Genomic DNA, 26,760 nt, shown 5'->3' with positions numbered 1-26,760 from the left:
ATGACTGATAAATTGCAATTCGTATGAGTATAGCTTGAAGATAATCCAAGAGGTTGTTTCAGGTTTTTGAAGATAACTTGAAGTTGAAGTTTTTCGATCCGAGTTTTTCGATAAATTATTCTTTTGAAAAAAATTCAAAGTCAAAAACCACACTTAAAGTTGCATTAACATCAGTGTATTCTTAATTACTATGATTACACCCTTCATCTTTATTTCAGCAACAACACCGACGGTTTGTACCGTCATTATTTATCTCAGATTCTTAACTTATTTTGTATGAGTTTCATTCGATGAGTACAATAATTATTATCGAGGAAATTGTAATATAATTTATTTATCACATGTTTTATTTTTCACTTGGAGTTTTTTTTAATCAAGTAGGGGCATTCATGACGCGACAACAGGTTGCCATGGAAGCTTTATTCATTATTCAGACCATGATGTCTTTTCTTTTTGATTTAAACCGCTAAAACAAATGGAGATAGTTATCAAAAGTAATCTTTCAATAGATTTTTCAGACTAGACGTTAATTTTAAGCCGGCAGCTTGATTTCCGATAAGGTCTTCATCTTCTGGGAATATTAAGATTTTAAATTCGTAAGATTCAATCAATCGAAGGTCGAGGGGAAACAGAGTCGAATAAGCATTGCAGTGTATTTTGGGGCCTCTCTAGGGGACATATTTCCAGCAAAATGGCGTCTATTCATCACCTAAACGCCCCCACTATTGTATTGCAATGCAATTTCAACCTAGTTTTTTTTTATTTAACCTCGGAATTGCTATTTGCTGTCAACTTCTTCGATCCAGCGATACGTGAAAAACTTCCATCCTAGCAGTCTGCTACTGCTGCTGCTATTGCTTCTGCTCCTACTGCTGTTACTGCCATCCACTATTGCTACTGCTACTGCTACTGCTACTGCTACTGCTACTGCTACTGCTACTGCTACTGCTACTGCTACTGCTACTGCTACTGCTACTGCTACTGCTACTGCTACTGCTACTGCTACTGCTACTGCTACTGCTACTGCTACTGCTACTGCTACTGCTACTGCTCTCGTGACAAAACTCTAACAAAACATAATGATACATTCTATCGATAGTTATAAAATACATTAATTTCACTTTTTTAATTATTTGCAACAATTTGGAAGCCATTTCAAAGTCATAAATCTTAATGGACTTATGGATTTTCGTTTGTTAAACCATTCAAGAACATTATTCTTTGTAAATTGATTTTCTTTCTCTTTCTGAATAAAATTAAGATGTACAAAATGTAAGCATGGTCTTATTTTCGTCTCAAATGTATGTGAGTGAATCTTCCAGTAACTAAGATACGAAAATCTGTTCTCTCGACTCGGCACTACATCTTTTTCCTATTCCAATTAATTAACTTAATTTTTAGAATAAAAAAGGGCAAAAGTTGAACGGAAAAGAAGGAAAGAAAAAAACGGGTTCGATGTCTTTTTCTGTTTAAAGTTGTCGTGACATAGTAAATAGCTTGTTTGATTTCGTAAAGCAGCACAACGATTAACCTTCCCTTCCTCCATCAAGATTTTGTTGTCCATTTGAAAATCTCCTTCCTAGACGTGGCCAGACAGCTATTGATACTTTCCTTCATTCAAGCTTAGGTATCTCTTGTTGTCTGCCAAGCGCTAATAAATTCATCTTCGTCCAAGAAACCCTCAGGCTCTCAAAGCATGTCAAACTTCATTCATATAATCACACAACTTCAAAAGTTTTGTCATTTTAATGAATTTTAGGGAAGAATTAAAATATATACCTGTTAACTCTACTTTTTTTCATAAGGAGTTGAATATCGCAGTTATTATTAATATATTCATATTTTCCTATTATGTAGTTTAGTTTTACTAAGAAGAATCTAATATAGATAACATTTCTTCAGGCTATATGATATCTCACCAGCCTTTGCACTTTTCAAAAATCTTCCGAATACCAACCAGTGTTATTCTAATTTTAACAATAACTCAATAAAAAAACTTTTTAAAACAAAATTTCTTAAAAATATAATTCAAAATGTGATCATAGATAATGCATTTTTTTTTTGAAGCTATTAATATACAAAGAATAAACGAATCCTAGTAGTTAGGGCGATCCAGTGTGAGCCTAGTAAAATTTATTTTTTTCCTTGGTTCGATAAGTAATCATCTGTAGCTAAGCAACCGAAATGCAATTGCAAAAACGAAAACAAGGAAATTGGACTTTGAATCAAGGAAAATTATACCATTTGTATCATATGATGGGAGTCTTATTGAATTTGGATTAAAAATATAAAGGGAATACTGACAGAAAGTGTTGGTATATTTAGACTCATTTATGCATGTTCGATAAGTAGTAGTTTATATAAAGTCGATCTTCTTCAAAAATGACTCTTGCTAATGGAATTTTTAAGGGTCTTGTCTTTGGTGAAGTATTTGTGGATTTAAGAATATTGTTATCATTGGAACATAAGCTTGGTCCTGAGAGAAGCTTGAGGTCGTATGATTTTTCATCTTTATTCTGGAAAGCATGCGAATATCGTTATTTTCTTGTGATATCATCAGTGGACTTTCACGATTTGTCCTTCCATCCTTCCATCCTTTCATCCTTCCATCCTTCCATCCTTCCATCCTTCCATCCTTCGCATCCTTCCATCCTTCCATCCTTCCATCCTCCCATCCTCCCATCCTTCCATCCTTCCATCCTTCCATCCTTCCATCCTTCCATCCTTCCATCCTTCCATCCTTCCATCCATCCATCCTTCCATCCATCCATCCATCCATCCATCCATCCATCCATCCATCCATCCATCCATCCATCCATCCATCCATCCATCCATCCATCCATCCACCGACCAATCCACCCACCTACACACCTAACATCCATCCATCTCAGTCACCTGACCCATATATCAATCCACCCATCCAATTCACTCAAAGTATTTATCACAAATTCATCACATGATGTCATTATCAATTCTGACACACATTAACTGAACGTATATTTACGATCTACCTGCCTGCCCAACCGACTTTGGCTATCGATGATTAATCTCGCGCGCGCCATCGATCGTTTTAGTGAAACACATAGATTTTGTCTAAATTTTTCGCACCATATTGCCTCATCAAGCACGTACAAATAATATATATAATCTCATGGAAACATTAAAAAAAAAAACGGAAAAAAAAAACAACTGGTTTTGGATTATTCTTGCGAAAGTAGTTTTTCCTACCAACGGAGTGTTTCTGATATCATACGGACATCTCGATCGAAAGGAAGAACAATCTTCTCAAATTGTCGTAATGAAGATGAAAGGAAACAATGTAAGAATAAAATCAGTCATCATTGTCTTTGATCACCGGCACAAATATGATGTTCTGAAAACGTGCACTCTAGAATGTTTTTCAGCAGTTTACGCTGACGAAACCAGTTCAATATTTTAGTAAAGACAATCCTGTGGCTAGCTTTATGTCTGGCTCATTCATATAAATACATTGGGACAAATTTCAATTAAACTCACTAAGAACCTTTTAGTTCTTGATTATTGATAATGTTGTTATGGCACTAAAACTGTGGTGAAATTTTATTGGACAAGAAAGTTAAGTGTCAACATCGATAATACAGATATACAAGACTGAAGTCCAAGTTCTATATAAAATGGAACAAGGTAGAGCTAACAAGATGGCTTGAAACAAGTTGACCTCTTTCACTTCTCCACCGGAATTTCTTATAGTAACCGTAGCAAAAATTTGTGATTTAATTATAAGGGTGGCAGATTTAAGTAATACGATAGCTTATAATAACGCCTGTCTAGCTTCTATCTACAACAAGAACCTTTCAATTTCTCTCTCACACACCCTCACACACACCCCCACCGCAACCCCCAAGAGTTTGTCGATACGAATTAATCAAGCTTATGAATGTCACCAAGTGTTGTTAGAAAGATAAATTTACATGTATATACAATCACTTTCTATCACTTTTCTTAAAAATATAATCCTATACTAGCTTCAAAACTCTGTCAGATCAGCGGATAAAACTGATAATTACAGTGAGAACACTTGGAACATAAAAAACTCGATCGATCTCATTTCTTTTCCTCCCACTAGAAATGAAAGACAGACTACTTAACAACAAGAAATTCTTGTCTTTTTGGATCGTGACGCTATTGTCAATATTCTATAATTTAATAAAACATACCGGCTATGGGCGGTAGATACTTTGTGCGGTTCAAATATGAGGTTATTTTAGGAATGTGAACTTTAGACTTTCAGTAAGACGTTATCACATAGGAAATTTTCGCGTAATTTTCTTAGTCCATGACGCCATAGTGAACAGTTTTGAAAACTAATAAAAGGCAATCGTAAAGAACGCCAAAAATATATTAATGAAATATAAATATATTGAACTCTAAATTGTTCAATAGTTTACTGAATTCATTGCTTTTACTTGAATATTTTCTACTGCATCATTTTTAAAAATTTTCTTTTGTTTGTTTGTTTGTTTGTTTTTATGTTTTTCCTTTTTTTAATGTCTTACACATCACACTTTATTTTTTATTTTGTCTCATCAAGTTCTTGTTTTATTCACACAACTTTTTTTATTCACGGCTTTTATTCCGAGCTTCAACTTTTTGTATTTTGCTATGACTCGATTTTTGTATCGTCTGTAGTGCCTCTCAGTCCATGACGAGAATTTGACAGCTTGATAGTTGAAAGCCTTCTTGTGCCAGCGGAAACAGGAAAGACACATGGCAGTATTAATATTAAATGAATAGGACACTGAAGTGCGTAGTCGCGAGTCGCTTTACCTTAGGTTTTGAGACAAAAGTCATGAATTGCCATTGGAACTTTGCTATACTTTTCGAAAGTTTATACGAGGTTAAGGCTAAAACAGAGCAGACTTTGGACTCAAATATAGACAATTGTGTTATATTATTAATAATAAAAGTGAAAACCAAAGCAAAAAAAAAAAAAAAAAACCAAACAAGCCGACGGTTATCAAAAAAAATATCAGTTCTTTCTAAAATTAATTCACTTCAATTTTACCGACAATTGATTCAGAATGACTAACCATGCGAAATTCAATAAGAATTTACACCTGATTTCAAAATAGTGCGAACTCTCGGGATTTCCAGTTTCGGTCGATCTTCGGCACTCGACCGACATCACTCGACGGCTTGGTAACCAGGCTAACCAGGCGTATTACATATCTATCAATGGCAGTCATGACGAAAACCAAACTCGGGAACTGATCATGAAAGATATAAATCAGGTTTTGACAAGACCATCAATATGCCATTTTCACTTGGGAACTGATCATGGAAACCATATCAACTGATCTGCGATGGAGGGTAATCTATCATCAGATAATTTATTGCTCCACAATTCAAGAAACATGCAGGGCTCTTTTCGTTGGCGAGACATTCCTGTGTAAAATAAGAAAGCTATATAAACAGCAGCGAGATGTCAAAGCACTTGGAAGACGAGGAAGGTATCGACTGCTAACATGTGAGTATAAGCTTATTATACGTAAGGTTACGTTAGTTTACTTCAAAATTTTAGTCGGGAACACAGCCAATAAAATATTGTAAATTCTAAATTTCATTCCAGACAATGAAAATGGTATATTGAAGTCTATGGTCTTGTCAAAACCTGATTTATATCTTTCATGATCAGTTCCCGAGTTTGGTTTTCGTCATGACTGCCATTGATAGATATGTAACCCGCCTGGTTAGCCTGGTTACCAAGCCGTCGAGTGATGTCGGTCGAGTGCCGAAGATCGACCGAAACTGGAAATCCCGAGAGTTCGCACTATTTTGAAATCTGGTGTAACGGCAGCTGGACAGTTATTTTTTTAGAGTTCTTGCCTAGCGGAACCAAAGCAATAGACGGACTCAATGGAAGGCACGCTTTTAATACGTGCTGGTAGATAAGCGTTTATCCAATTCATGATGACATGTTGAGTGTTGTGGTGTTGCATCGTAACTTCTTCCGGGAATATAAACGAAAATGAAATCGAAAGTTTCCATGTATGGCGAATAAGGAAGCGGAAATCCCGACTTGCTAAATTAAGACTCTTTTGGTTTCCTTTTCGATGCTGTTTATAGTCTACGTCTTTCGAAAAGCTACAGACATATGAATTCTTGCTTACCTATTTTTAAGCGAGAATTTTTTAATAGTTAAAATACGTCACGTGCCGACTGCATTTTAGCGTAGCTTCGCTTCAAATTGACGGTATTAATTGTCAAAAAAGGATCGAAGAATTGGACTGTTGGTAACAAATAGAATAGAAGGAATAAAAAGTAAGCCATACCTGTCATTGTCATATCAGAAATGCCTTAGTTAGGGAGGGTTTAGTTAGACTAACCGCCAACCACATTTGAACAATCAGTGTCGACCTTTGCTCGTTCGGACAAATATCCCTTCAACAAAAGCATGAAACACAACGCCACTCAACATCACGTACCACAATAAAACGGCTGTTAACGTTGTCGACAAGCAAGACAACCAAGTTAAGCACTTCGAGTTATTTTCTAATTCTTTATAAATGGTTTCTTTGAATATTTCTGTAACCGCGTTCTTGAAAGCTGTCAAAATGTGTACGTTCGTTGGCAGAGAAAGAGAATGTTTTGATTGGACTGAAAATTAATGTCAAAAACGCGCCAAGAACGTAAACTGAAATGTGCCAATAACCGTAATTTAATTCAAACGTTTTGATGTACTTGACGCCTGAATCCTGAACGATATCGTCATTTTGCACAGTCCTCTTCGCATGTCTATGTAGGAAGAATCATTAAACCTAACAACTTTATTTTATCTATACTATCAAATGATACCGTAATGATTTTTATCAATTATTACGATAAAAATTGACGTCAGTTATATATATCTCTCAATATCTGCAAAATGCTGTTTCCTCTGTTGTTACTGGATTAATCATTGCAGCGAAATACTACTGTATTATTGGTGTAGCTTTGAGAGTGGCATGCGTAAAATAAAACGAGACGACTGATGAATTACGAAAATATTTGAAAAATATGTCAAAATGTAAAATATTCTGCATGTTACGTCATAGCTGTTCGAATTCCCTCACTTAATATGTGGCAAAAGTACGAGGCAAGATGGTCACTTATCGAGTTAAAGTGTTTTGTATTGACACACGGAAAGCAGGATAGCAAAACAATAGGATAGGGATGGATTTGAAGAACTTTAATAGAAGAAACGAAGAAAATATGATTGATAAATAATAAAATAATTGAGATACCACGTACATGCATCGTGATTGGCTAAAAACTGAACGTCAATTCCGATGATACGAGAAGAAAACCATCTACCTGCTCGCGCTGTTTCACACGGATCTCATACCAAAACAATGTTTTTTTTTAAATTTTCAAAACGATAAGCTTTTTATTATTTGATACAAAATACGGAAAATTGTTTGAATGGAAGAAATTTGGTTGTCTTCACGAGATTTATTGGAATAAGGGGTAATTAGGATAAAATGGAATCTATGGAATCTTTGGAATGCATGCCAAATGCACAACCACATATCTTAAGACGTCTCGAAGAGGAAGAATGTTTCTTTAATTAACCCAGTTGACGTCACAGTTGCTATTGTCAGCGCATGAAAGCTAAACTGGGGATATGACGTCACGTCTTTATTGGTCAAAATAAAAAGACGCTATTTCAAAATCGACGTTTTATCAACATGAAATATATTCCTAGCCGATAACGAGAGATGCAAATTAAATATTAAAGACTAAAAAATAACTTTCAGTGAAATTTATTGGGATAAAATAGACCAAAATACAATTATACGTATCAACAAAAAATAAACTATAAAGAGAACTAATGGTATTTGTAAAGTCGTGCCAGAATAAATTATATAGGACATGCAGTTTACAGGTTGTCTGTCTGGAATAATTAGCCGCATGATCAAGCTAAGCTTCCGTATGAGTAAAGGGAAAAAATTATTGCAAGAAAATTCAAAAGAAAATAAAATAAAATAAGTAAACAAATCAACAAAATCGATGAAGTTGAAAAGAAGAAGATATATTGATGTCAAATATTTATTTATTAAATAAATAAAATACAAATATTAGCTAAACTTAAACGAGTTATACAATACTTCTAATTTTGGTCCTTTTCAATCAACCATTTCTTGAATTAATCGTATTAATTTTTAGGCCGAAAAAGTAAATTATTATTGAATTTGAAGTATGAACTGATATAAGACATTTAAAATTTAAAAGTTTGACGCATCAACAGAGACAAACCCAACAAAATAAAATAAAGTAATGCATGAATTAAAGAGATGGTTCTTAGAAACGTTTTTTTCAAACGAAGACCCAACTTTTATGCAACAATTCTTTATACGACGTTTTACTTTTCGTAGACGTAGATTAAACTTTAAAAAATTGTGGTTTGGATTATCTTGTGGATAATTCTAGACTTTCTCCCGAAGAAAATAGCTTTGAAATATATTATATTTTCATTTGAAGTAGTCTTCGCAAAAAGAAGGTTAGAAAACAACTGATACAGATACATGTTAAATTTATCGTTTACTATGAGAATTGAAAAGCCTTTAGTCACCAGCCATTGACGTACATAGGAGGAAGATATGAAATAAATAGTCACGAGACTTAAGTATGCATTCACTCTAGAAAATCCGCTGTTTACTACGTGCAATTTCTCATTATTTCAACCCACTTTTTTCCCTGGAACTGAGAGTTAAAGTCCTTTCGTTATGACAATCATTTCCTATGGTCTCGGTGGCATTCGAATTTATTTTTTATTACAAAATATCGAAAAAATAAAGGCAATTCCAACTAAATTTACTCTTAAAGCAGCCCAAGAGAAAAATTATAAAATAATCCTTGCGTTTAACGATTGGCTGAAACGGAAAACTATCAACAAGGTGACGTCATAAGTCATTCAGAGAATCTTCTCAAAATATCGCGCAAAAAATAACATGAGAACGTAAAAAGTGATTTTTGTGAACGTAAAGGATATCCAATACTCAACCACAAACGAATGATTTCTTCGAAAAATACACATGAAAAACCATTTGATGAAAAATAAAATAAGTTTTTTTGAAAACCTGTAATAACCAGTAGTAACCGGTTTTTTTCAAAGTCGTTGTCCAATCAGGAGCGTCTATCATGCGTCACAATGGTTCTGTCAAACACGCCTCCAAACCCGCCTCTCGCTTGCCTACAAATGCAATCGTTTATCAATCCCGAGTAATACAACCAACAACGCAGTAACTAATGGTGAATTTACTTCGATCTCATACTAAAAAATAGTAAACCAAGACACTCTAGAAACGATAGGAGACAACATCCTCGATTCTACAAGAATCTCTAAAAGCTTGAAGTTAAAAAGCTGTTTTTTTTTAAATACAAGAACAAAAAGTAGGCTTCTTCCCTTTCGACGTGGCTTGCTCTGCCAGCGTGAAACCTCAGAACAAGTGGATTTACGAACAAGTGAAATTCAACGAAAATGACTCTTCTTGACGAGAAATCGCAGTCGCTAAAAGTTGGCGACTGGATCATTATTGGCGCCTATTTCGTACTATGTCTTGGCGTAGGGCTTATTGTAAGTACGGATATGTAAATGTTTGCTACGTTTCAACCAACTTTGTACTTTGCCCTGTGTACGCTTTGTTGATGTTGAAAAGTGCCAACGTGGAATATGATAATGTACAATTTGAATTCTGTTGTGTTTGGGAGTGTCATGAGAATATTGATTCAGACGTTTAGATAGACATTTTCCTAGTAACAGCAATAATGCGAATATTTTTGTTCTCGAAGCCATTCGGTGTGAAGCGCTTGGATGAATGAACCTACCGCTCTCTTACAACTGCTCTTACAATACCATGTGGCCGAGTTGTTTAATTTTAAAGCCAGTTTTTGTGTAATTTGACACCCTAGCATCCCTGATAGTAAAACCTAACGTTTATAAATTAGCAGGAAATGACGAAAAAGAAGCCTTTTTTGCGAAAAAAGTTGTTCTGTAAAGGTAGTTTGTAGATTTCACCTCCAATGAATCGTATTGTTTTCGCGCCCAAAGATAACAATCTCAAACACCGATTTTTATTGGTAACGTAAAAAAATCTAATTTAAGCCAAGGCGCTTAATAAATATCAAGATTCTATCGCCTTTTATTAGGTTAATACAAAACTTAAAAGTTAAATCTTCATGATAGACTTTCCTGGTGGAAGTATTTTGAATTCGGTAGTAAACAATGTAGAATAGCTTAGCATAAATTTAAGCCTATTTGTGTAAGGCAATCAAGAAATAGCTGTCGAGCTCTGCCAGTTATTTTCATTTCGTAGTTTAGATAGTAAATACCCAATGCTGTTCAGCAGTAGTTTAGTATATTTAGGTTAAGATTCAATGTTGTTATTCGCCAACACTTGAGGCATACAATAAGCTGTTCACACCTTGTTTGAACTCGATATAAAAATATCAACACCTACTAATGTCACGCTGATATAAGACAGTGAATCTTCTTAACTACATTTGATCAGTGAAAGATGTAGCAAACATATGGCGCTTCTATCAATTATTTGAATATGTAGTTCTAAGGCGTCAAACCCGTTATGCCCCGATTCCTATCATACTTCTTATGTAAATTTATTAAAGGCATCTGCGAACAGGAATAAATCAATATTGACTCATTTTTCACAGTAGTGTGAACACTATAATTGCTTATTGTTTACCTGGATCAATACAAGCAATATTTTCTTGATTAAACGCCAGGGTCTTGATTGTCTGTCACGAAAATTGACAAAAAACTAGCTAATATCTGGTTGTCAGAAGGGAGCTGTGGATAGCACTATCCATCAGTGTATAAGTGGATGCTGTTAATCCAATAAATTCATCCAGTGAATAAGATTTATCTGTCAGACAGCACTACCCACCCTTTCCTGCTAGCAGAGCCTATTTTCCTTTTGTTTTGGTTGAGAGACAAAAATAGACTCTGCCGATGTAGGACCTTATTCCTGTCGCGCATGCGTTGCGTAACTTAGCAACGCTGTCATGATTTTGACAGGCGCTCTAACCAAACAATGTTTGGCACCACAGTGTGTTACGTTTGCTCATGTGCACTATGTGTAATTGGTTAAAAACCGGTTTTAAACTGGTTTTGTTCATCCACGATCATGGACGGTGGTGTATCAAAGGAAATGCTCTACATCAGCAGAGTCTCCTTCCTTTTCACCTGAAAGAAGGGAGAGAAAGAGAAGAGAGACTCTGCTAGCAGGGAATATCCACCCTTTGCACAACCTTGCCCAGATAAGAGGGGAATAGCTTCTAAATGAATGCCTTGAGATATTAGCAGTGACAGCAATGATTTTTAAAACATTTCACTTTCTCTTGTGTCTAGAAAGTTCCATGCCATTCAAATACTCCTTTTAAGATATTAAATAACTTGCAATTCGTAATATGTCACTCAATTTATTAATGAGCGTTGGTTTAGAGTGGATGGCACTAAAGACAATGGAATCATTATAATAATTAACTTTGTTTATAGAGGATAACACTTGACAATTCAACTGATAAACTCGTGGTCCTCTTTTAACGTCTCTAGTTAATTAGGGACGGGACCGCCATTAACGTGATCATCCGAGCCACGTGAAGGTCTAACCATTTGCAGATGTAATTACAAAGGCAGCACCTTCTCCTCAGTTATTTTAAGACCCTGAGTGTTGGTCCGGCCGAGGCTTGAACCACGACCTCCCGCACAACAGACCGACGCTCTTACCAACTGAGCTAACCGGGTGGCGGCATTGATTCAAAAAATATCCCTATTCTCTATTCTTGACATGCTGTACAGATAAGAGACAATGAACAGTGCCTCTACCATGCTTTATCAAAAATAAACATACAAGTAATATATATAGTATGAGTTACCGTGTTGTATCCGATATATATATCTATATACATATATGTATATCGGATACAACACAGACACGAATACTGTAGATTGCTTATCAAACGTCTAGGTTAGTTCCTTTGTGTTTCATTAAAATTTTCAAAATTAAAGTGAATCTGCCCAAGAAAATCCAAGTTAAAGTTTATGCAAAGGAACACGATTCTGTATCTGATTTACAGAACTCTTCACGGTCGTGATTTCTATTGTGTTTTCCTCATGAATTATTAATGAGTTTGATAACAGAAAAGTGTCTGTAGTCACTACTACATTTTATAATATATTAGAGGCAGTGTTAACACCTGTTGATCAGCTTTTATGATTTAGTAGAGTGCATAATCTATGTCTGTGAAAATATTTTAGTAAATTCAGTAAACTGTAGACCTTAGAAATTTTGCACTAATTTGTACAATTTTGTTAGTTAACTTTTTCAAGGATATGTGGTAAGCACTCTAGTCAATCGGCAATGTCTTAGATATCGATTGACAGCCTAAAGAAATGATAGAATAGCTAGGTGCTTAAGCTTGACCACTATTATATACAATGAAAGAAAAATATAGAACTGTAGAGCAAAGACAGAACTTTTAAATTTTATGTTAAAAATAATCTTAATAATTTATTACTTACAAGAATTTAACTTCAACTAATAAAGATAATAATTTTCATGAAGCTACTGAAAGGCTCAGAAACACAAGTTTTTATCAGGACTACGAAAAACCTAAAGCTCATACATTGACATTAAATTTTGTACTCTCAAGAATTATATTTGAATTTTATCCTGCTATAAACTTTAATAAAAATTATGTTTTTGACCAACTTCAGCTGTGACAAAGCATCTTTTTTTGAGTTCAAGTTTATGAAATTATTTTGCTTTATAGAACAAGATCAGGTTGTATTTCTTGATCAACGCATGCTATAAATTTTGATTTTTATATAATGTGTGACTAAATCTTATGAATCGTCTTTCTCTAACATTGTAGCTTGTGATAAAAAAATTATTAATCCTATTTTTCTATGACTTTATTCCAGTCCAAATTCAGAAAGAACAGAGGCAAAACCGAAACAGCCGAAGGTTATTTCTTGGCTGGAAGGTCTATGATGTGGTGGGCGGTAAGTTTTTGACCTTCACAGTGCTTTCCCTTATACATTTTTAATTAATAAGCTTTTGTGCATGAGTTTTACTTGACTGTAATGAATGGTGGCTTGACAATTACTTTAACATTTGGAGCACCAGTACTCTACACTGACAGATCCAGAACGAGGGGCGACTCAGTAACCTAGAAAGGCATCACATATAGCATCCTAAATAAGTTTTGTCTGACCCTTTATTCTTATTATTCTTCAAATTCAAAAGGGGTTCCAAGTCACCTAATTTCACCCCCCAGGAATTTGCCAATGCTTTGTATGAATTGGCATTTATGACATCAATGGCACAGTCATTGAAGTCATTCAGGAAAAAATATGTGAGTGGATGACTGACTAGGAGTCCAATATCATTGATTGTTGTCAACATCTAGTACTCATAAGCTACTTTCAAATGAAAATTAAATCAAAAACAAACATTTTTTTTTCTATATTTTGTTTGTTTAGGCCCCTTTTAGTATCTTTTTACTGTATCTGACAAACAACTAGCTTACTTGATGGGGTGAAACATTGTGATCTGCATACTAATTTGGCTTTACTAGAGATTGATTATAGACTTTTCCACAGTTGCTCGCTCGTCCGTTCCGTCTCCACGCTTAGACACTGTAACTTGGACCCAGCGTGCTTTGGGAACCAAAATACTCGTCCACAGTCTCTCTCATTTTCGCCGTCATCTTGAAAATATTGAAACGAGAGAGACTGTGTACGAGTATTTTGGTTCCAAAAGCACGCCGGGTGACGGAACGGACGAACGAGAGACTGTGGAAGAGTCTAGATTGATTACAGCTTTCACTCCATGCTGCGACTGAGTAACTTATCTCTGGCAGAATTTCTAACAACTCCCCTTCACAATTCCCAAAAGAGTAGAAGCTTGCCTAGCTTGTTGGTTTCCTCCTGCGCTTTTAGCATTTTTAAAAATTTGTTATTGTATATTGCCTTGTTCACAGGTTGGCCCCAGTCTTTTTGCCAGTAACATCGGCAGTGAACATTTTGTTGGGCTAGCCGGCTCTGGTGCAGCTACTGGTATCGGTGTGGTGTCATACGAATGGCAGGTAAGGAATGTGTCGTCATCCTACATATATGATTCTATCATTCTACAAAATTCTAATCTCTTGGGTCTAGAGAAGTTTTGATTCATAAACATGACTTTACTGAGAATACAGTAGGACTCCTATATTGTTTGGGAAATGCAAATGCAACAAGCCTATATCGCTTCGAAAGCGATGATGTTTCGGCCCGTTATCTATTTATCGTGTGGCATTGCTGGATAAAGAATTTTGGTCTTGCTGTGGTAATGATTGGGTCTCCTGTATTTTGGAAATGGCAGACAAGAGCGATCTCGCGGTACGCTTTTCCGTTGCAAAGTCTTACGCAAATTTCGATGGAAACATTTGTTAAAAAATTCTCTTGGACGAAATACATCGTAATTAAGTTTTTTTGAGATTTTAGTGGTTCTTGCTTTGAAACATCGTAGCGTTTTGGGGAAAAACAGGGAAACGTACATACATATAACGTCTCGCCGAACGAATGAGAGATCCGACAATAGATATAAACAATGATTGAGTATATCGCAGAGACCAGAGTACTTGGTGCAAAATATTTTGGCACATGAGCATTACTGTACGCGTTATGTTGAATGTAGGATACTTTTTAAACCTCCATTCTGCTCTTTGACATTTATGGTAAATGTATTTAGCTCTTATACCGTAGCTTGAACAAAATGCGAAAGTCTCAATTCGAATGAAAAGATACAAGGCTTGTCTTTGACCAGTGCGCCGTCACCAATCAACTCAAAATTTACATCTTTTGGTGCTTCAAAAATAATACCGAATCCAAGAAATTATACTTTAAATCAGAGTATTAATAAATGAAAACTGATGATTTCAGACTTCTATCTTTAAAGTTGTAAAGTACGCACTGTTTGTTTATAGGACCTAATTTAAATATAGCTGATAGCAAAAACATGTCTTCAGATGCGCACGAAGCTACAACATATCGGAAGCTTGCTTCACAAAATACATAGGCATCGACTGTTAGTTACATAGATAAACTAACCAGTTTTCTCAGCTTATGCTCACAGGTAGCTGAGACTGTTGCCGCACAATCACAAAAGCTTTTGGATAACTTTTCAATGACTTACCTAGTTGGCGACTTGGACCTAGATACTGACTTAGGAATAAAATACGCATTGTCGTAGGGTTAATCAATAATATATTTTTTCCAAAAAATGGCGTCATGCGAAAGGGCATAATATAGTCTACACAACTACCTCAGAGAAGATTCACAGCAACTCTCCCAAATACTCCGCATGGTGAAATGTTTTACATTTTCCCATTGCTTATGATAGAAACGGCATACGATTGGATTAGGTCCAAAACTCTGACAGCTAAATGACACGCACGGAGACTATTATGGGCCGGCAAACCGAATGTAGTGACTGTTTCGGCCTGAGGGCCGAAACAAAAACTAATACAGCAAATAATTATACAATGCATTTTGTCTATGAGTTAGCCTAGGCCCTTACTTAGTTCAGTCCAGAAGTTGATAAAACTAAATACTAAAAATCTAAGACTGTAAGGCTCCAAATACATGAGTATAAGGGGGGGGGATAATGTCAACTGGGATGCAGGAATCCCCCCCCCCCCCCCCCACCATGCCATTTCCCAATTATAATGTTCTGTCATTTCTTTCTTTGTTTGTTGTTAAAATTGTTGTGTTTTTGTTATGAATTAATTAATATTTAAAAATTACCTTAATTTTGCATAAACTGCTAAAAATGTTTAAATGACTGATTATCAACCCTTGCAATTTTAGTTGTGTATGTATAATAAATAGATCAGTGTTTATACCTGTAGTTACACATGTTTACTAATGTCTTGTAGGCCTGTTGGATTCTGCTCCTTCTTGGCTGGGTCTTTGTACCAATCTACCTGAAGTCAAGGGTACGTAAGTCAAAAAGCATGTCAAAATGTTCTCATAACTTTAACCCTTTCACTACTAGAGGCTAAAAGGGTCAGACACAGGCTCTTCCTGGAACATAATTAGGGTGTTTTTTATTTCTCAATATCAAAATAAAAACACATGCTCAGTAGATATTGAGCCCTATAACACATCAAAGCAGTTGATAGAATCTGATTGGTTAATGATCCAAAAAACAATAGCCCACGTGTTTCAACACATAGAAATGTCCTAGGGGATGGGTAATTGAGAAGCAAAAAAGTTTTATCCGCTGGCCACTTTTAGCCACTTCTAGGAAAAATAATTTCACATTTCCAGTTGGCCTCTTTAAGCATCTCTAGTAGTGAAAGGGTTAAAATCAAAAGCTAATAGATTGTATGAAGAGCGTCATGAGTTTTATGTCAATTTTTACAGCTGTCTGTTGTTATCAAAAAAGCACTTTAGACTTGTCTTCTATGCAGCCACCATTAATGTCATCGCCCAATTAACGCTCACTCCCCTACTCAAGTACACTAATAGCATCTGCGTATCTTGAGACCGTCACTCGTGTCCATATTTAGCAACAATTCTCAATAGCAAGAATGATTTTGCCAGTCATTTTTGTTGTCAGTTTTTTTTTTTTTTGGCTTGGGATTTTGGGATCTTTAATTTTGAGGTTTCCGCAAAGCAAGAGTTGACTGGCGATGCAGCTTGCTATGAAAATGATTAAAAATATCTTGGTTTTTAGTTTTGGACAGCATTGTGTGTGATTTTTGAAGTTTTAGCGAAAAAACTTTGGAAAGTTTTTTTGGGGATCCTGTACAAACCCTGATTAAATATTTCTTGGATACCTGACTGATATTATATAATTTTTTTGTTTTATTCATTAGGTATTTACCATGCCTGAATACTTAAAAAAGCGATTCCAGAGTCGTTGGGTCCGGACCTATTTGACTGCAGTAGCTCTCATTTCTTATGTATTTACCAAAACATCAGTAAGTATACAATACATACTTCCCCTTTCACCATATTCATGTCTCCAACCATAAGTATTTATACCTTTGGGAAAGACTACCAGTATTGACAATTCACCTTTTTGGCGCTAGCTGTCACGGAGTATAAATTGTTTTAGATTGTGTTACTACCACCAAAAAGTTCGGACATTCTTGAATTTCCGTACAAATGTACTGACTTTAAATGAACTATTTACTTGGCTCATTTAGTAAGTTCTCTAAATACAAGTAAAGATCATTTTTCTAACTTCATTGAAGCTTTTCCTACTGCTGTTAAGATAGCTAACTAAAGACATCTGTACCTAAATTTTCTCTTTAAACTCAGTGAATTTGTATGGGAATCTGAGAACAATGTCCGAACTTTTTGGTGCAGTAACACAATCCATGCTAGCGCCGAAAAGGTGAATTACAGTAATTTAATGTTTCTGTAGAAGCTGTTATTAAAGCCCCTTACCCTCAACCAATGCTAACAAAGGGCACAATTCTTAGTCAGTCCACTCAGACTTGAACATCATATGGTGAAGCCTATAGCATTTGATAACTATGAAAATTACTCAAAAATCTTCTCCTGACAATGAACATCATTCATCATCTTAAATGGTTCCACCATTGTTTCATTTCGATAATTATCTTTTCAGCTGTTGTTGAGCATAAAATGAACATCATTTAAAAAACTTAATAACCCAGTGTGGGAGTTTATAAATACCTCCAGAGGCAAAAAGAAATTAATAGAAAACTTAAGGAGCAATTTTATCTTTAATTGGTCCTCACAACTAGAAAAATGATATCTTGGCAGTTTGCTTGAAAAAAAAAACGGTTTGTGGTAATTTATTTTCAATTTTATTTTATTAATATCTTTATGAATATTTGCTGCATTGCTTTTGTTTTTATAGGTTGATATTTATGCTGGAAGTGTTTTCCTATATGAAGCAGTGGGATGGGATATCTACATTTCTGCTGCTATTATCCTCGTAATTACAGCCATCTACACCCTTCTTGGTAAGTATATTATTGTGCTATACTATATGTTGTATCCTTTGAGCAATGTAGCAGAAGGAGCTAGCTGGTGGGGGGAGGGGGTATTTAGGGGGGGGGGGGGGGGGGTAAAGTGCACATAATACTTTGTACAAGTACATGATTGGAACATTGCTACTAGATCAACAGGGATTCTAGATAAATATCAGTCATGGAGAGAATTAACCCCTTTGTACTTGCAAAGACCTTTTTCTTTTATCTTGACTTGGAAGAATATTATATTAAATTTCTCAAACAACTAGCATGCCAAAGATGATATTACACTTTATACTAGTGTCTTTATACACTGGTAATCCTTCCCAAAAACCCATCAATACAGACTGACCCCACCAATTGAATGTGTGTGAATAATTACATAGTTATTTATAATCAAATAAAATAATTCCAATACATTAATATTAGTTATTGATATTTATGGAATAATTATGGTTTTTTTTAACCCCAAAATTATCTAATAGACCCATTTCAGCAGTTTGGAATGCAGCTCAATCTAGAGGACAAAACAATAGGTTCCTATTCTCGGGAGATTGTAATTCTTTTGTTTTGTCATCCAATGTGAGCTCCTTTGACGTCACATTCGAGGGGTCTCGTAATCTTGACTTCATCATGTATTCTGATTATTTTCAAACCCTTTCTAGGTGGTCTCATGGCCGTCATTTTCACTGATGTGCTACAATGTGCCATCATGATCATCGGGGCTATCGTGCTGGCCATATTGAGTAAGTACAAGATTCCATTCAAGAATTTCGTGAACCGTTTATGCAAAGAAGTGGAACTGTTTATAGCCGATGTTTATGGTTTCAATTCGTCTTGGATTACTTTTTTTTTTTTTACTTCTTACCTTTATCTTGGTTGTAATTTAATTGTAGACTTGTAAGAACAGTTTCATTTGTAAGCTAAAATACCATTTTCAAGGGAATTACTGAGTGCTAGAAGTGTAGCTATTCTGGACTGTAGAGAAGCCATTTTCAATTGAAACCACAGGTAACCCAGAGCTTTGAGTTATCTGAAGTATTGACAGAGTAAACCCTAGGATTTAAAACATTTAGTCTAGGGGAGGGGGGCTCTCGTTTTGCCAAGTTAACGGCTGCAGAATGTGAAAGGAAACACAATCACGATGCAAACGTAGAGCGCCATCAGCATTTTGATTGCATTAAAAAGAGAATGCATGCCGTGTCGACGTCCCAGAATACCCCTCGGTCTTAGCTTTGTTAAAACCCGACGTTTTTTCAATTCGAGTTCGATGTACTGTAGTATCTTGTGGCTCGTACTAACGCGTTTTTTCATGTTTTAACCACAGGCTTTATCAAAGTCGGCGGATACGATGGCCTGTGGAGCAAATACGGATCAGCCATAGGCAAACCATACATCCCGCCTGTTGCTGCAAACTCAACTTTGCTCAACGCTTCCTATGCATTGATGAATACGACCAACAGCACAACGAGCAGTTGCTACAAACTGACTCCATACTGGGGCAACATGTTCAGGCCTCTAGATGACCCTGATTACCCCTGGTTGGGACTGTGGACGACCCTACCCATTATGGGTGTATGGTATTGGTGTACTGATCAGGTAAGATCACGTGACGTGTATATGACGTCACAACTGACAAGGATGCATTTTAATAATAGACTTCTAGCTTGGGCGTAATGTTTTTTACGTTTCAGACCACGTGTCATTCCCTGGAGAATCATTTCTTTGTTGAAAGGTGGCGCATGAGAAAACACTTTCCTGCTAACAGAGCCGGCCTCCCTAGTTAGCGATTCTTTGCAGACAAAGTGGGAGAATATGTCAAAAATCGTCAACGTGGGAGACTCTGCTAGCACGTAAGACAATACACACTCAAGCAAAGAATCTTATTCTCAGCAGAATGACACGTGGTGTGAAATGGGAAACTCATATTGACTTAGCGTCGCTAACCAATGGAGCCAATTACTTCCTAGGTCATTGTCCAACGTGCTCTCGGAGCCAAGAACAACACACATGCAAAAGCAGGATCCATCTTTGCTGGTCTCCTCAAGATTCTACCCATATTCATCATGGTCATGCCTGGTATGATCAGCAGAGTTCTCTTCCCAGACTCCATCGGTTGCTCGGATAGTGCCAGCTGTCTACACTATTGTGGCAACAAATGGGGATGCACCAACAACGCATATCCAAAGTAAGTCCATCTATATCTCGTACCCAGAGCCTGGCCTGCGGCGAAGGACGAGGGCTCTGGCATAATCCATTTTTGGCGCATGCGCAGTTTTCCGGAAGTGAAATTCAATAAATGAAAATCGTGCTTTCAAACAGAGTTCTGTGTTTAATTTCTATCAAAATAAGAATTAGAAATGGGGAACATATTTTTATTTTATTTTTGGCAAGTCTTTTAACGTATGCGCTCTTATACCGGAAGTCCAAGAAATCCTGGTCTCAAAAATTGTTATGCCAGACCCCTCGTTCTTTGCCGCAGGCCAGAAGAAACGCAGGCTCTGGGTACGAGATTGTAAACGGCACTAGAGAAAAGCGTTTGCGCATGCGTGTCCCCAACAGGGTTTCTAAAATTTTGGAAGAGTTTCAGTGCGAAAATAAATAAATGTTCGTTTTCTTCGAGATACAAGAGACCAAGCTACTGTATTAATAAAGAAAATATCAAATAAGTAGCCTTAAGTTTTAGGAACTGACATAAAGATTTGGTATTTTGTAAAGTGTTCGTTTATCATGCAAGTTTGAAAGTCAATTTTTCATATTTTTACAACAATATGAAGACGTTTCGATTAATAGACCCTTTGCCAAAATGGAGGCCGAATGAGTTAGAATTAAACTGAGTGAAAAACCAATACCAGCACTGGAAAGAACACCTTTATTTTAGTAACCCTACAAAGATTCATTATGTCAGGTGTTATATCGGCCGAGAAAACTTTAGTTGAAAAATTATAGACGTTTGTATGTGTGGGGGTATAGCGTATACAGTCGTGACACGCAAGGATAACGCCAGACCAATCACATTGCGAGAGTTTACTCTACAACCAATCAAATTGACCCGGAACACAGCAGAAACACGACGCGGACACGGTCACGGCACTGAAAATGCATTAAATATGTCAAGGAGAACTAACGAATTATTGCAAAGTCTTTTAGATCTACGGTCTACTGAAGTCTGCTGAGCTTACTCTAATTTGTGCAATAGCCCTTATTCGTTGCGTAACAATGTTTTCCCAATTCAGCGTGACAAACCTCTGTGGGAATGAAGAGCTATTGTTTTGAAAGACGTCGGGATATCATCGTTATTCCTTTCGTATCCTTTGGGATACTCATGAATTTTTCGAAGAGTAAAAACAAAAGAAAATGAATGCTCTGGAAGTTTTTCACGGATGTATGGTTTGCACTCAAATGCTGCTTTCTCGTATTCTTATTATGCAACCCTTTTCTTTAATCAAACAGGCTGGTTCTGAACGTGATGCCAACTGGTCTTGTTGGTCTGATGTTGGCTGTCATGATGTCTGCTCTTATGTCATCTTTGTCTTCAGCCTTCAACAGCAGTGCCACCATTTTCACCGTGGATGTCTGGCTGATTTTCAGGCCAAAGGTAAAGTGTCAAGAACTAGTTGTTCCCTGTAATGTAACCCTGTTAATGAAGATGTGTGCAACAGACCTCCTCAGCTCTGGTGCTCGCGAGCGTAACGTTGTCCCATTTCAGACCATGTGTCATTCCCTTGAGAATAATTAATGTTCTTTGTTGGAGTCGTATCCATATTCACGTGTCTTTTCATGTGCAACCTAGCGCAAACCTTGAACAAAGAAATGATACTCTAGGGAATGACACGTGGTCTGAAATCGGGAAACTTTACGTCAGAGCCGAGGAGGTCTATTACCGCTATTTAAAAAAAAGGTTGAAGGTTTTGTTTCATGTTGGATGCCAAGCCCGAATTACACTATGGGTGATTAAGTAAGCAATATGGAAGATGCATCGTGCAAAATGCAATGAAACTTTCACCAACATTTTTTTTGAAATAGCTGTATATAAAGAAATCAGAGAGATTCGTACTGAGTAGAGTCGAGAAGAAAAATGCTTAGAAAAGGATTTGTGTTATAGAATACTCCTAAATATCAAGATACAGAATTCAGAGCTGAATTTGGTGCGGGAGGGGGGGGATTAAAAGATTTGGTCGAAATCAGCAATAAATAATTAATTGCAATCCGTGTTACCGTATTCCAGGCAAAAGAAAGAGAAAAGCTTATTGTTGGGCGTATGGTTGTTCTTTTGTTGGTTGGAGTCAGTCTTGTGTGGCTGCCTATTATCCAAGGTAAGCTTAAAAATAACAAAAATCAGTCAGGCAAATATACCCTCAATAGACCTCCTCGCTCCGGGCGTAATGTTGTCCCATTTCATACCACGTGTCATTCCTTAGAGCATAATTTCTTTGTTTAGCGGTTGTAACTATGGTTACAACTCAGTCAAAGAATCTTATTGTCTTGGGAATGACACGTGGTCTGAAATGGGACAACATTACGTTCAAGCCGAGGAGACCTATTTCAGAATCATTGTCCAGTTCAAACACATAACTGCGTAAAAGCTGAGACCGAAATGGCACAAGGGAAGTACGTTAATTATTGCAATACATACATAAACTGTTGCACTGACAGAAAGCATGGATGCTTTTAACGCGCGTTTCAGTACGACTGTGTATTTCAAATGAATACATCAGGGGAGAGTCGTTTCATTTCCCAGAATGCCTTTCAGTCTTAGCTTCTATATTATATATTTTGAACTCGACAATAGAGCATTTTCACTCACGAGAAGGCAGCCATATTGAAGTACCAAACAATAGAATTCTCTGCACAGTTTTTGCATGAAAATAGAGTTCAATTGTCCAAGGATAAAACATTTTGTTTTGGCACACCAACATGGCCGCTGTGACGTCACGTGAAAACGCTCTATTGCGCTTATAGAGACAATCAAACAAAGCAAAGCACTTGAAGATTAACAAAACTCCTATTACCCTACTCTCCATAGGTGCCCACGGTAGCCAGTTATTCGTGTACATCCAGAAAATCCAGTCTTATCTTGCTCCACCAATCACGATGGTATTCGGACTAGGTATCCTGTGGCCCGGTCTGACCGAGGCTGGTGCTTTATCTGGTCTCTTGATTGGCTTCCTCATGGGAATGTTCAAGTTTATCTTTGGAAACGTCTACAGTCCTCCCGAATGTGGCCAGCCTGACAACCGACCAGGCTTTGTCAAGATGCATTTCATGTATTATGGTAAGAATATTACATATTTCTGTTCTCTCTCCTCTTGGAAATATGACATAAATGAATCTGAGGATGGCCCCTTTTTTAAGTCATTCGAAATACCGCTGTGTTTCATGACTAAAGACTCAGGCTTAGCCTCGCTTAATTGAGAGCAAATTATTCAGATTGCGAAAGTCAACTGTGACGTAAGGAATGTGTACCTTGAACAATACCAATGTTTTGAAATCCCACGGACTTTTAAATGTCATCCGTGAATAGCTTACCTTTAAAAGAGGCTAAAGCCTGTGCAAATGAGTCTGTGGTCTTCAAAAACAGCTATTTTAATAGATCCTTTTTTTCATCCATTGGCCATATTTCTCTTCAGCTATCATCATTTTTGGCGTAAGCGGGTTTATCATGGCAGTCGTGAGCTTCTTCACCAAACCCGTCCCCAGAAACGAGCTGGGTGGCCTCACGTGGTCCACCATTAACGAACCACCAATTGCTTGTGGTGCTATTGGAGAAGAAGGCATAGAGCCTGACCCAGAACGTGTAGCTAACGGTAAAGCTCGTCCCACGAACCCAGATGCCGTTCAGCTATTGGAAATGAAGGACGAGACCAAGGACGAGACTAAGAACGGTAAGACTGCGTTTCTTCATTTTCATCTGCTAAGCATAAGTTTTGGGGATTTCTATCAAAGAAAGAGTACAATTTATGTATTCCTGATGTTGGAAATAGGAGTTTTCAAATATTTCCCAACAGAAAAGAACAAAACAACAACAGCGAGAACAACGATAACAAGTACAACAAAAACAACAACAACAGCAGCAGCAACAACAACAATAGACCAATAGACTGGAAAGGGGAAAAACGTACAAAATTTATAAAGCATAGAATGACGGGGTTACGTTTTTAAATCATTTGAAGTCTTGGAGTTTCGAAATGTTCCAAATACCAGTAAATTCAAAAGCTTTTTAGATGTGCTTCGCATTGAAAAGCGTAAAGTTATATAAAAGGACACCCTGACAGCTGTACGGTGTCGATTGCAATCTATAGATATTCCAATAGCTCCCCCCCCCCCCCCCCCTTCCCACCCACGGTGAAAAAGGTCTATTGCAATGAAAAGTATTTTGTTATATTCAACAAACTTCAAAAATTAGATGCATTTGTGGACACTAAATAGTTTTCTTCTAACACTCTCATAGACCATAGTCTCGAATTTATTTTCATCTTGGCATTTTGTCATTATTGAAGTAAATTTTGATTTAAATTTGAGTTCACCCTTTTAAGCTTGAGCCTCGGGGGCAGCTTGCACAAGCTGGGTTGTGAGCATGGCGAGGCCTTAACTGGGCACTATTCCCTTGAGGAATCCAAGTTCCAGTTCAGATGCTCAAGCGTGCTTACCGTTTAAACCAATCCATCCAATAGGAAATTCATTCGCTAATTGTAAGAAAAGGTCGGGAAAGTTTGACTTTCGAAAAATGGTAATCGCGTCTACCGGGAGAACCCAAAAGAGCGGGAAAAGTGGATTACCTCAATCAGGAGACGGAGTTTTCTGTATTTTTCCGGTCGCAATGATGCATACCATTCGTTTTCCAACCGGAATTTCCGGTTTTTCTGGGTAATAGTAAGCACCCCTTAACTCCAAGTGGGTTTTACTAACATTGTGGACATTTGTGTTTGTATTTCACCAGATGAAAAGAAAGAAGTCGAGAAAAGCCCAGGACTATTTACCAACGATAGAGTGTACCTCGAGATTGTACACTTCAATGGAGAGAGCTTACTTGTGAAATGGGTCCTGAGGGTGACAAGCCTTCTCGTCTTGGCTACCCTTGCTTTCCTGTGGACGTTCTACCGCTAAGAATGTTCAGGGAAGAAAGAAACTAAAAGGTTTCGTTTCTTTTACCTTTACCATGTTAAGTTTGCTTCTATCTTGACCCAGAAGATCAGAGGTTTTTATTCTGGTATTCACAGGTCAATCAAATAGGATTTTTCAAAGGAGTGCTGCAGGCCAATTGTTACCGATAAAAGAAAAAAAAAAGACCTCTGATTATCTTGGGGATTCGGGGAATACACTTTCGGTTTTTCACTGTAAATACTCTGTAGGATAGCAAATGCACTCCCGGAAAACATTAACCATTTTAGTTATAAAAAACACTTTCACAGCTCGTCTAGCCTGAACTTTGTCACTTGTATTAGATCATTGTTTTGGTGTCAGTAGATCAGTCACAGTTTTTGGATATTTTACTTTTAAATACTACGAAATAGAATTTAAAAAATCAGTGGGAACTCCAGTAATTAGTATAAGCAAATAAACAATTTAGCTTTAATAAGTCAAAACACCGCGTGTACAGTAATGCAGTTATTAGATAAAATATTATAAGAGTGGAAAGGCCCTTGGCCTATTAGACTGAAGTAGCGTGAGAGTGAGCAAACGTGTACATGCATTATAAGTCAATATTGTACTGGGATGTAACTGCATATGGACAATCTAGGATTTTTTTTCGTTTATCCAAAGGGATATTTATTAAGGTGTGGTAAAAGTTATAGTTTGTGTGGTGTTGGAAAGGGTCGATGCACGAATTCAACAACGTACGACATACTCAGTCAGGAATTGACTTCTCTCGTCAAAATTTAAAGAACGATATATTAGACTATACCAATTCAAATTTGAGAACATCAATTTGGTTCAAAGATTATATTTAAAGAAAGATGTTTCAGTTGACTTTAGATTATAGCAATTCAAATTTAATCAATTGGGTTTAAAAAATTAGATTCAAAGAAAGAGATTTCAGTAAACTTTAGAACTATAACTAATTCAAATTTGAGAAGATCAATTTGGTAAGGCAAAATTTATCTTAAAAGTGATGTTCAGTCATTGTATTCTTTACAGTCTGCCATCTATCATACTGTATACCAAAATGGTAACGTCGTGTTGGATGCAAATGTTTCCACCCCATATGTATATATTAAAACTTCTATAAATTCTCGAAACATTTAAAATACTATTTTGGGGTGTGTAAAATTCAAAATTTGTACTTTTGTTGAAGAAACAAATTGAGGACAATTTTATAAGGACCTTTAATATGACGTTTGCATGATGACGTCATTGACTTCTACTACCAGACTCCCTTGCACACTTTCTTTTGTTCAGTTAATTAGCACCAATTGTCGTAGTATTCTCACGTGGGAATGCAAATTTAAATAAGAAAGAAAATTCACGAACCATCTTGGGGTTGGGAGTCAAATGACGCCATCATGCAAACGTCCTATCGGTAGTTAAAAGAGAAAGTTAAGATTCTAGTTGTGTCCTAATTTTCTATACCTTTTCTGACTATTTAATTGGAAAACTTGTATAAGATAATAAAAATCTCATAAATAATAATATATGAATTTCAAGGGTAAAGTTAAAACCAAATTTAGTTTTGTAAACTTGTCCGAGTTCTACTGAATGATTGTAATAAATGTCTAAAAGGGAAAA

The 26,760-nt window shown here is 36.5% G+C and overlaps 1 protein-coding gene and 1 long non-coding RNA gene across 2 annotated transcripts in view; one reads left to right on the top strand and one right to left on the bottom strand.

The window, feature by feature from the left end:
- Positions 1-19,110, bottom strand: part of LOC148908773 (uncharacterized) — a 24,078-nt gene extending 4,968 nt beyond the window's left edge. Inside the window, exons 1-2 of the long non-coding RNA XR_016120745.1 lie at positions 18,902-19,110; positions 15,925-16,005 (exon numbers count right to left, since the gene is read on the bottom strand). This is a non-coding gene — a long non-coding RNA (uncharacterized LOC148908773). The remainder of the gene's footprint in view (positions 1-15,924; positions 16,006-18,901) is intronic.
- LOC116301626 (sodium/mannose cotransporter SLC5A10) lies at positions 9,216-26,760 on the top strand. Its single transcript, XM_031710712.2, has 14 exons — positions 9,216-9,595; positions 12,962-13,042; positions 14,023-14,127; positions 15,958-16,017; positions 16,903-17,007; positions 17,919-18,024; positions 18,699-18,779; positions 19,361-19,632; positions 20,004-20,221; positions 21,487-21,631; positions 22,262-22,349; positions 23,060-23,308; positions 23,664-23,918; positions 24,974-26,760. Exons 1-14 carry the CDS (start codon positions 9,500-9,502, stop codon positions 25,138-25,140), a joined length of 2,028 nt encoding a protein of 675 aa, XP_031566572.2. The 5' UTR covers positions 9,216-9,499; the 3' UTR covers positions 25,141-26,760.

The sequence above is a fragment of the Actinia tenebrosa genome, unplaced genomic scaffold, assembly GCF_029948245.1.
Source record: "Actinia tenebrosa isolate PJP-AT-01 unplaced genomic scaffold, QUT_ActTen_1.0 PGA_scaffold3__52_contigs__length_22856419, whole genome shotgun sequence".
Classification (NCBI taxonomy): domain Eukaryota; kingdom Metazoa; phylum Cnidaria; class Anthozoa; order Actiniaria; family Actiniidae; genus Actinia; species Actinia tenebrosa.
Note: the sequence above shows the minus strand (reverse complement) of the source record. Positions and strands in the feature narration are given on the sequence as shown.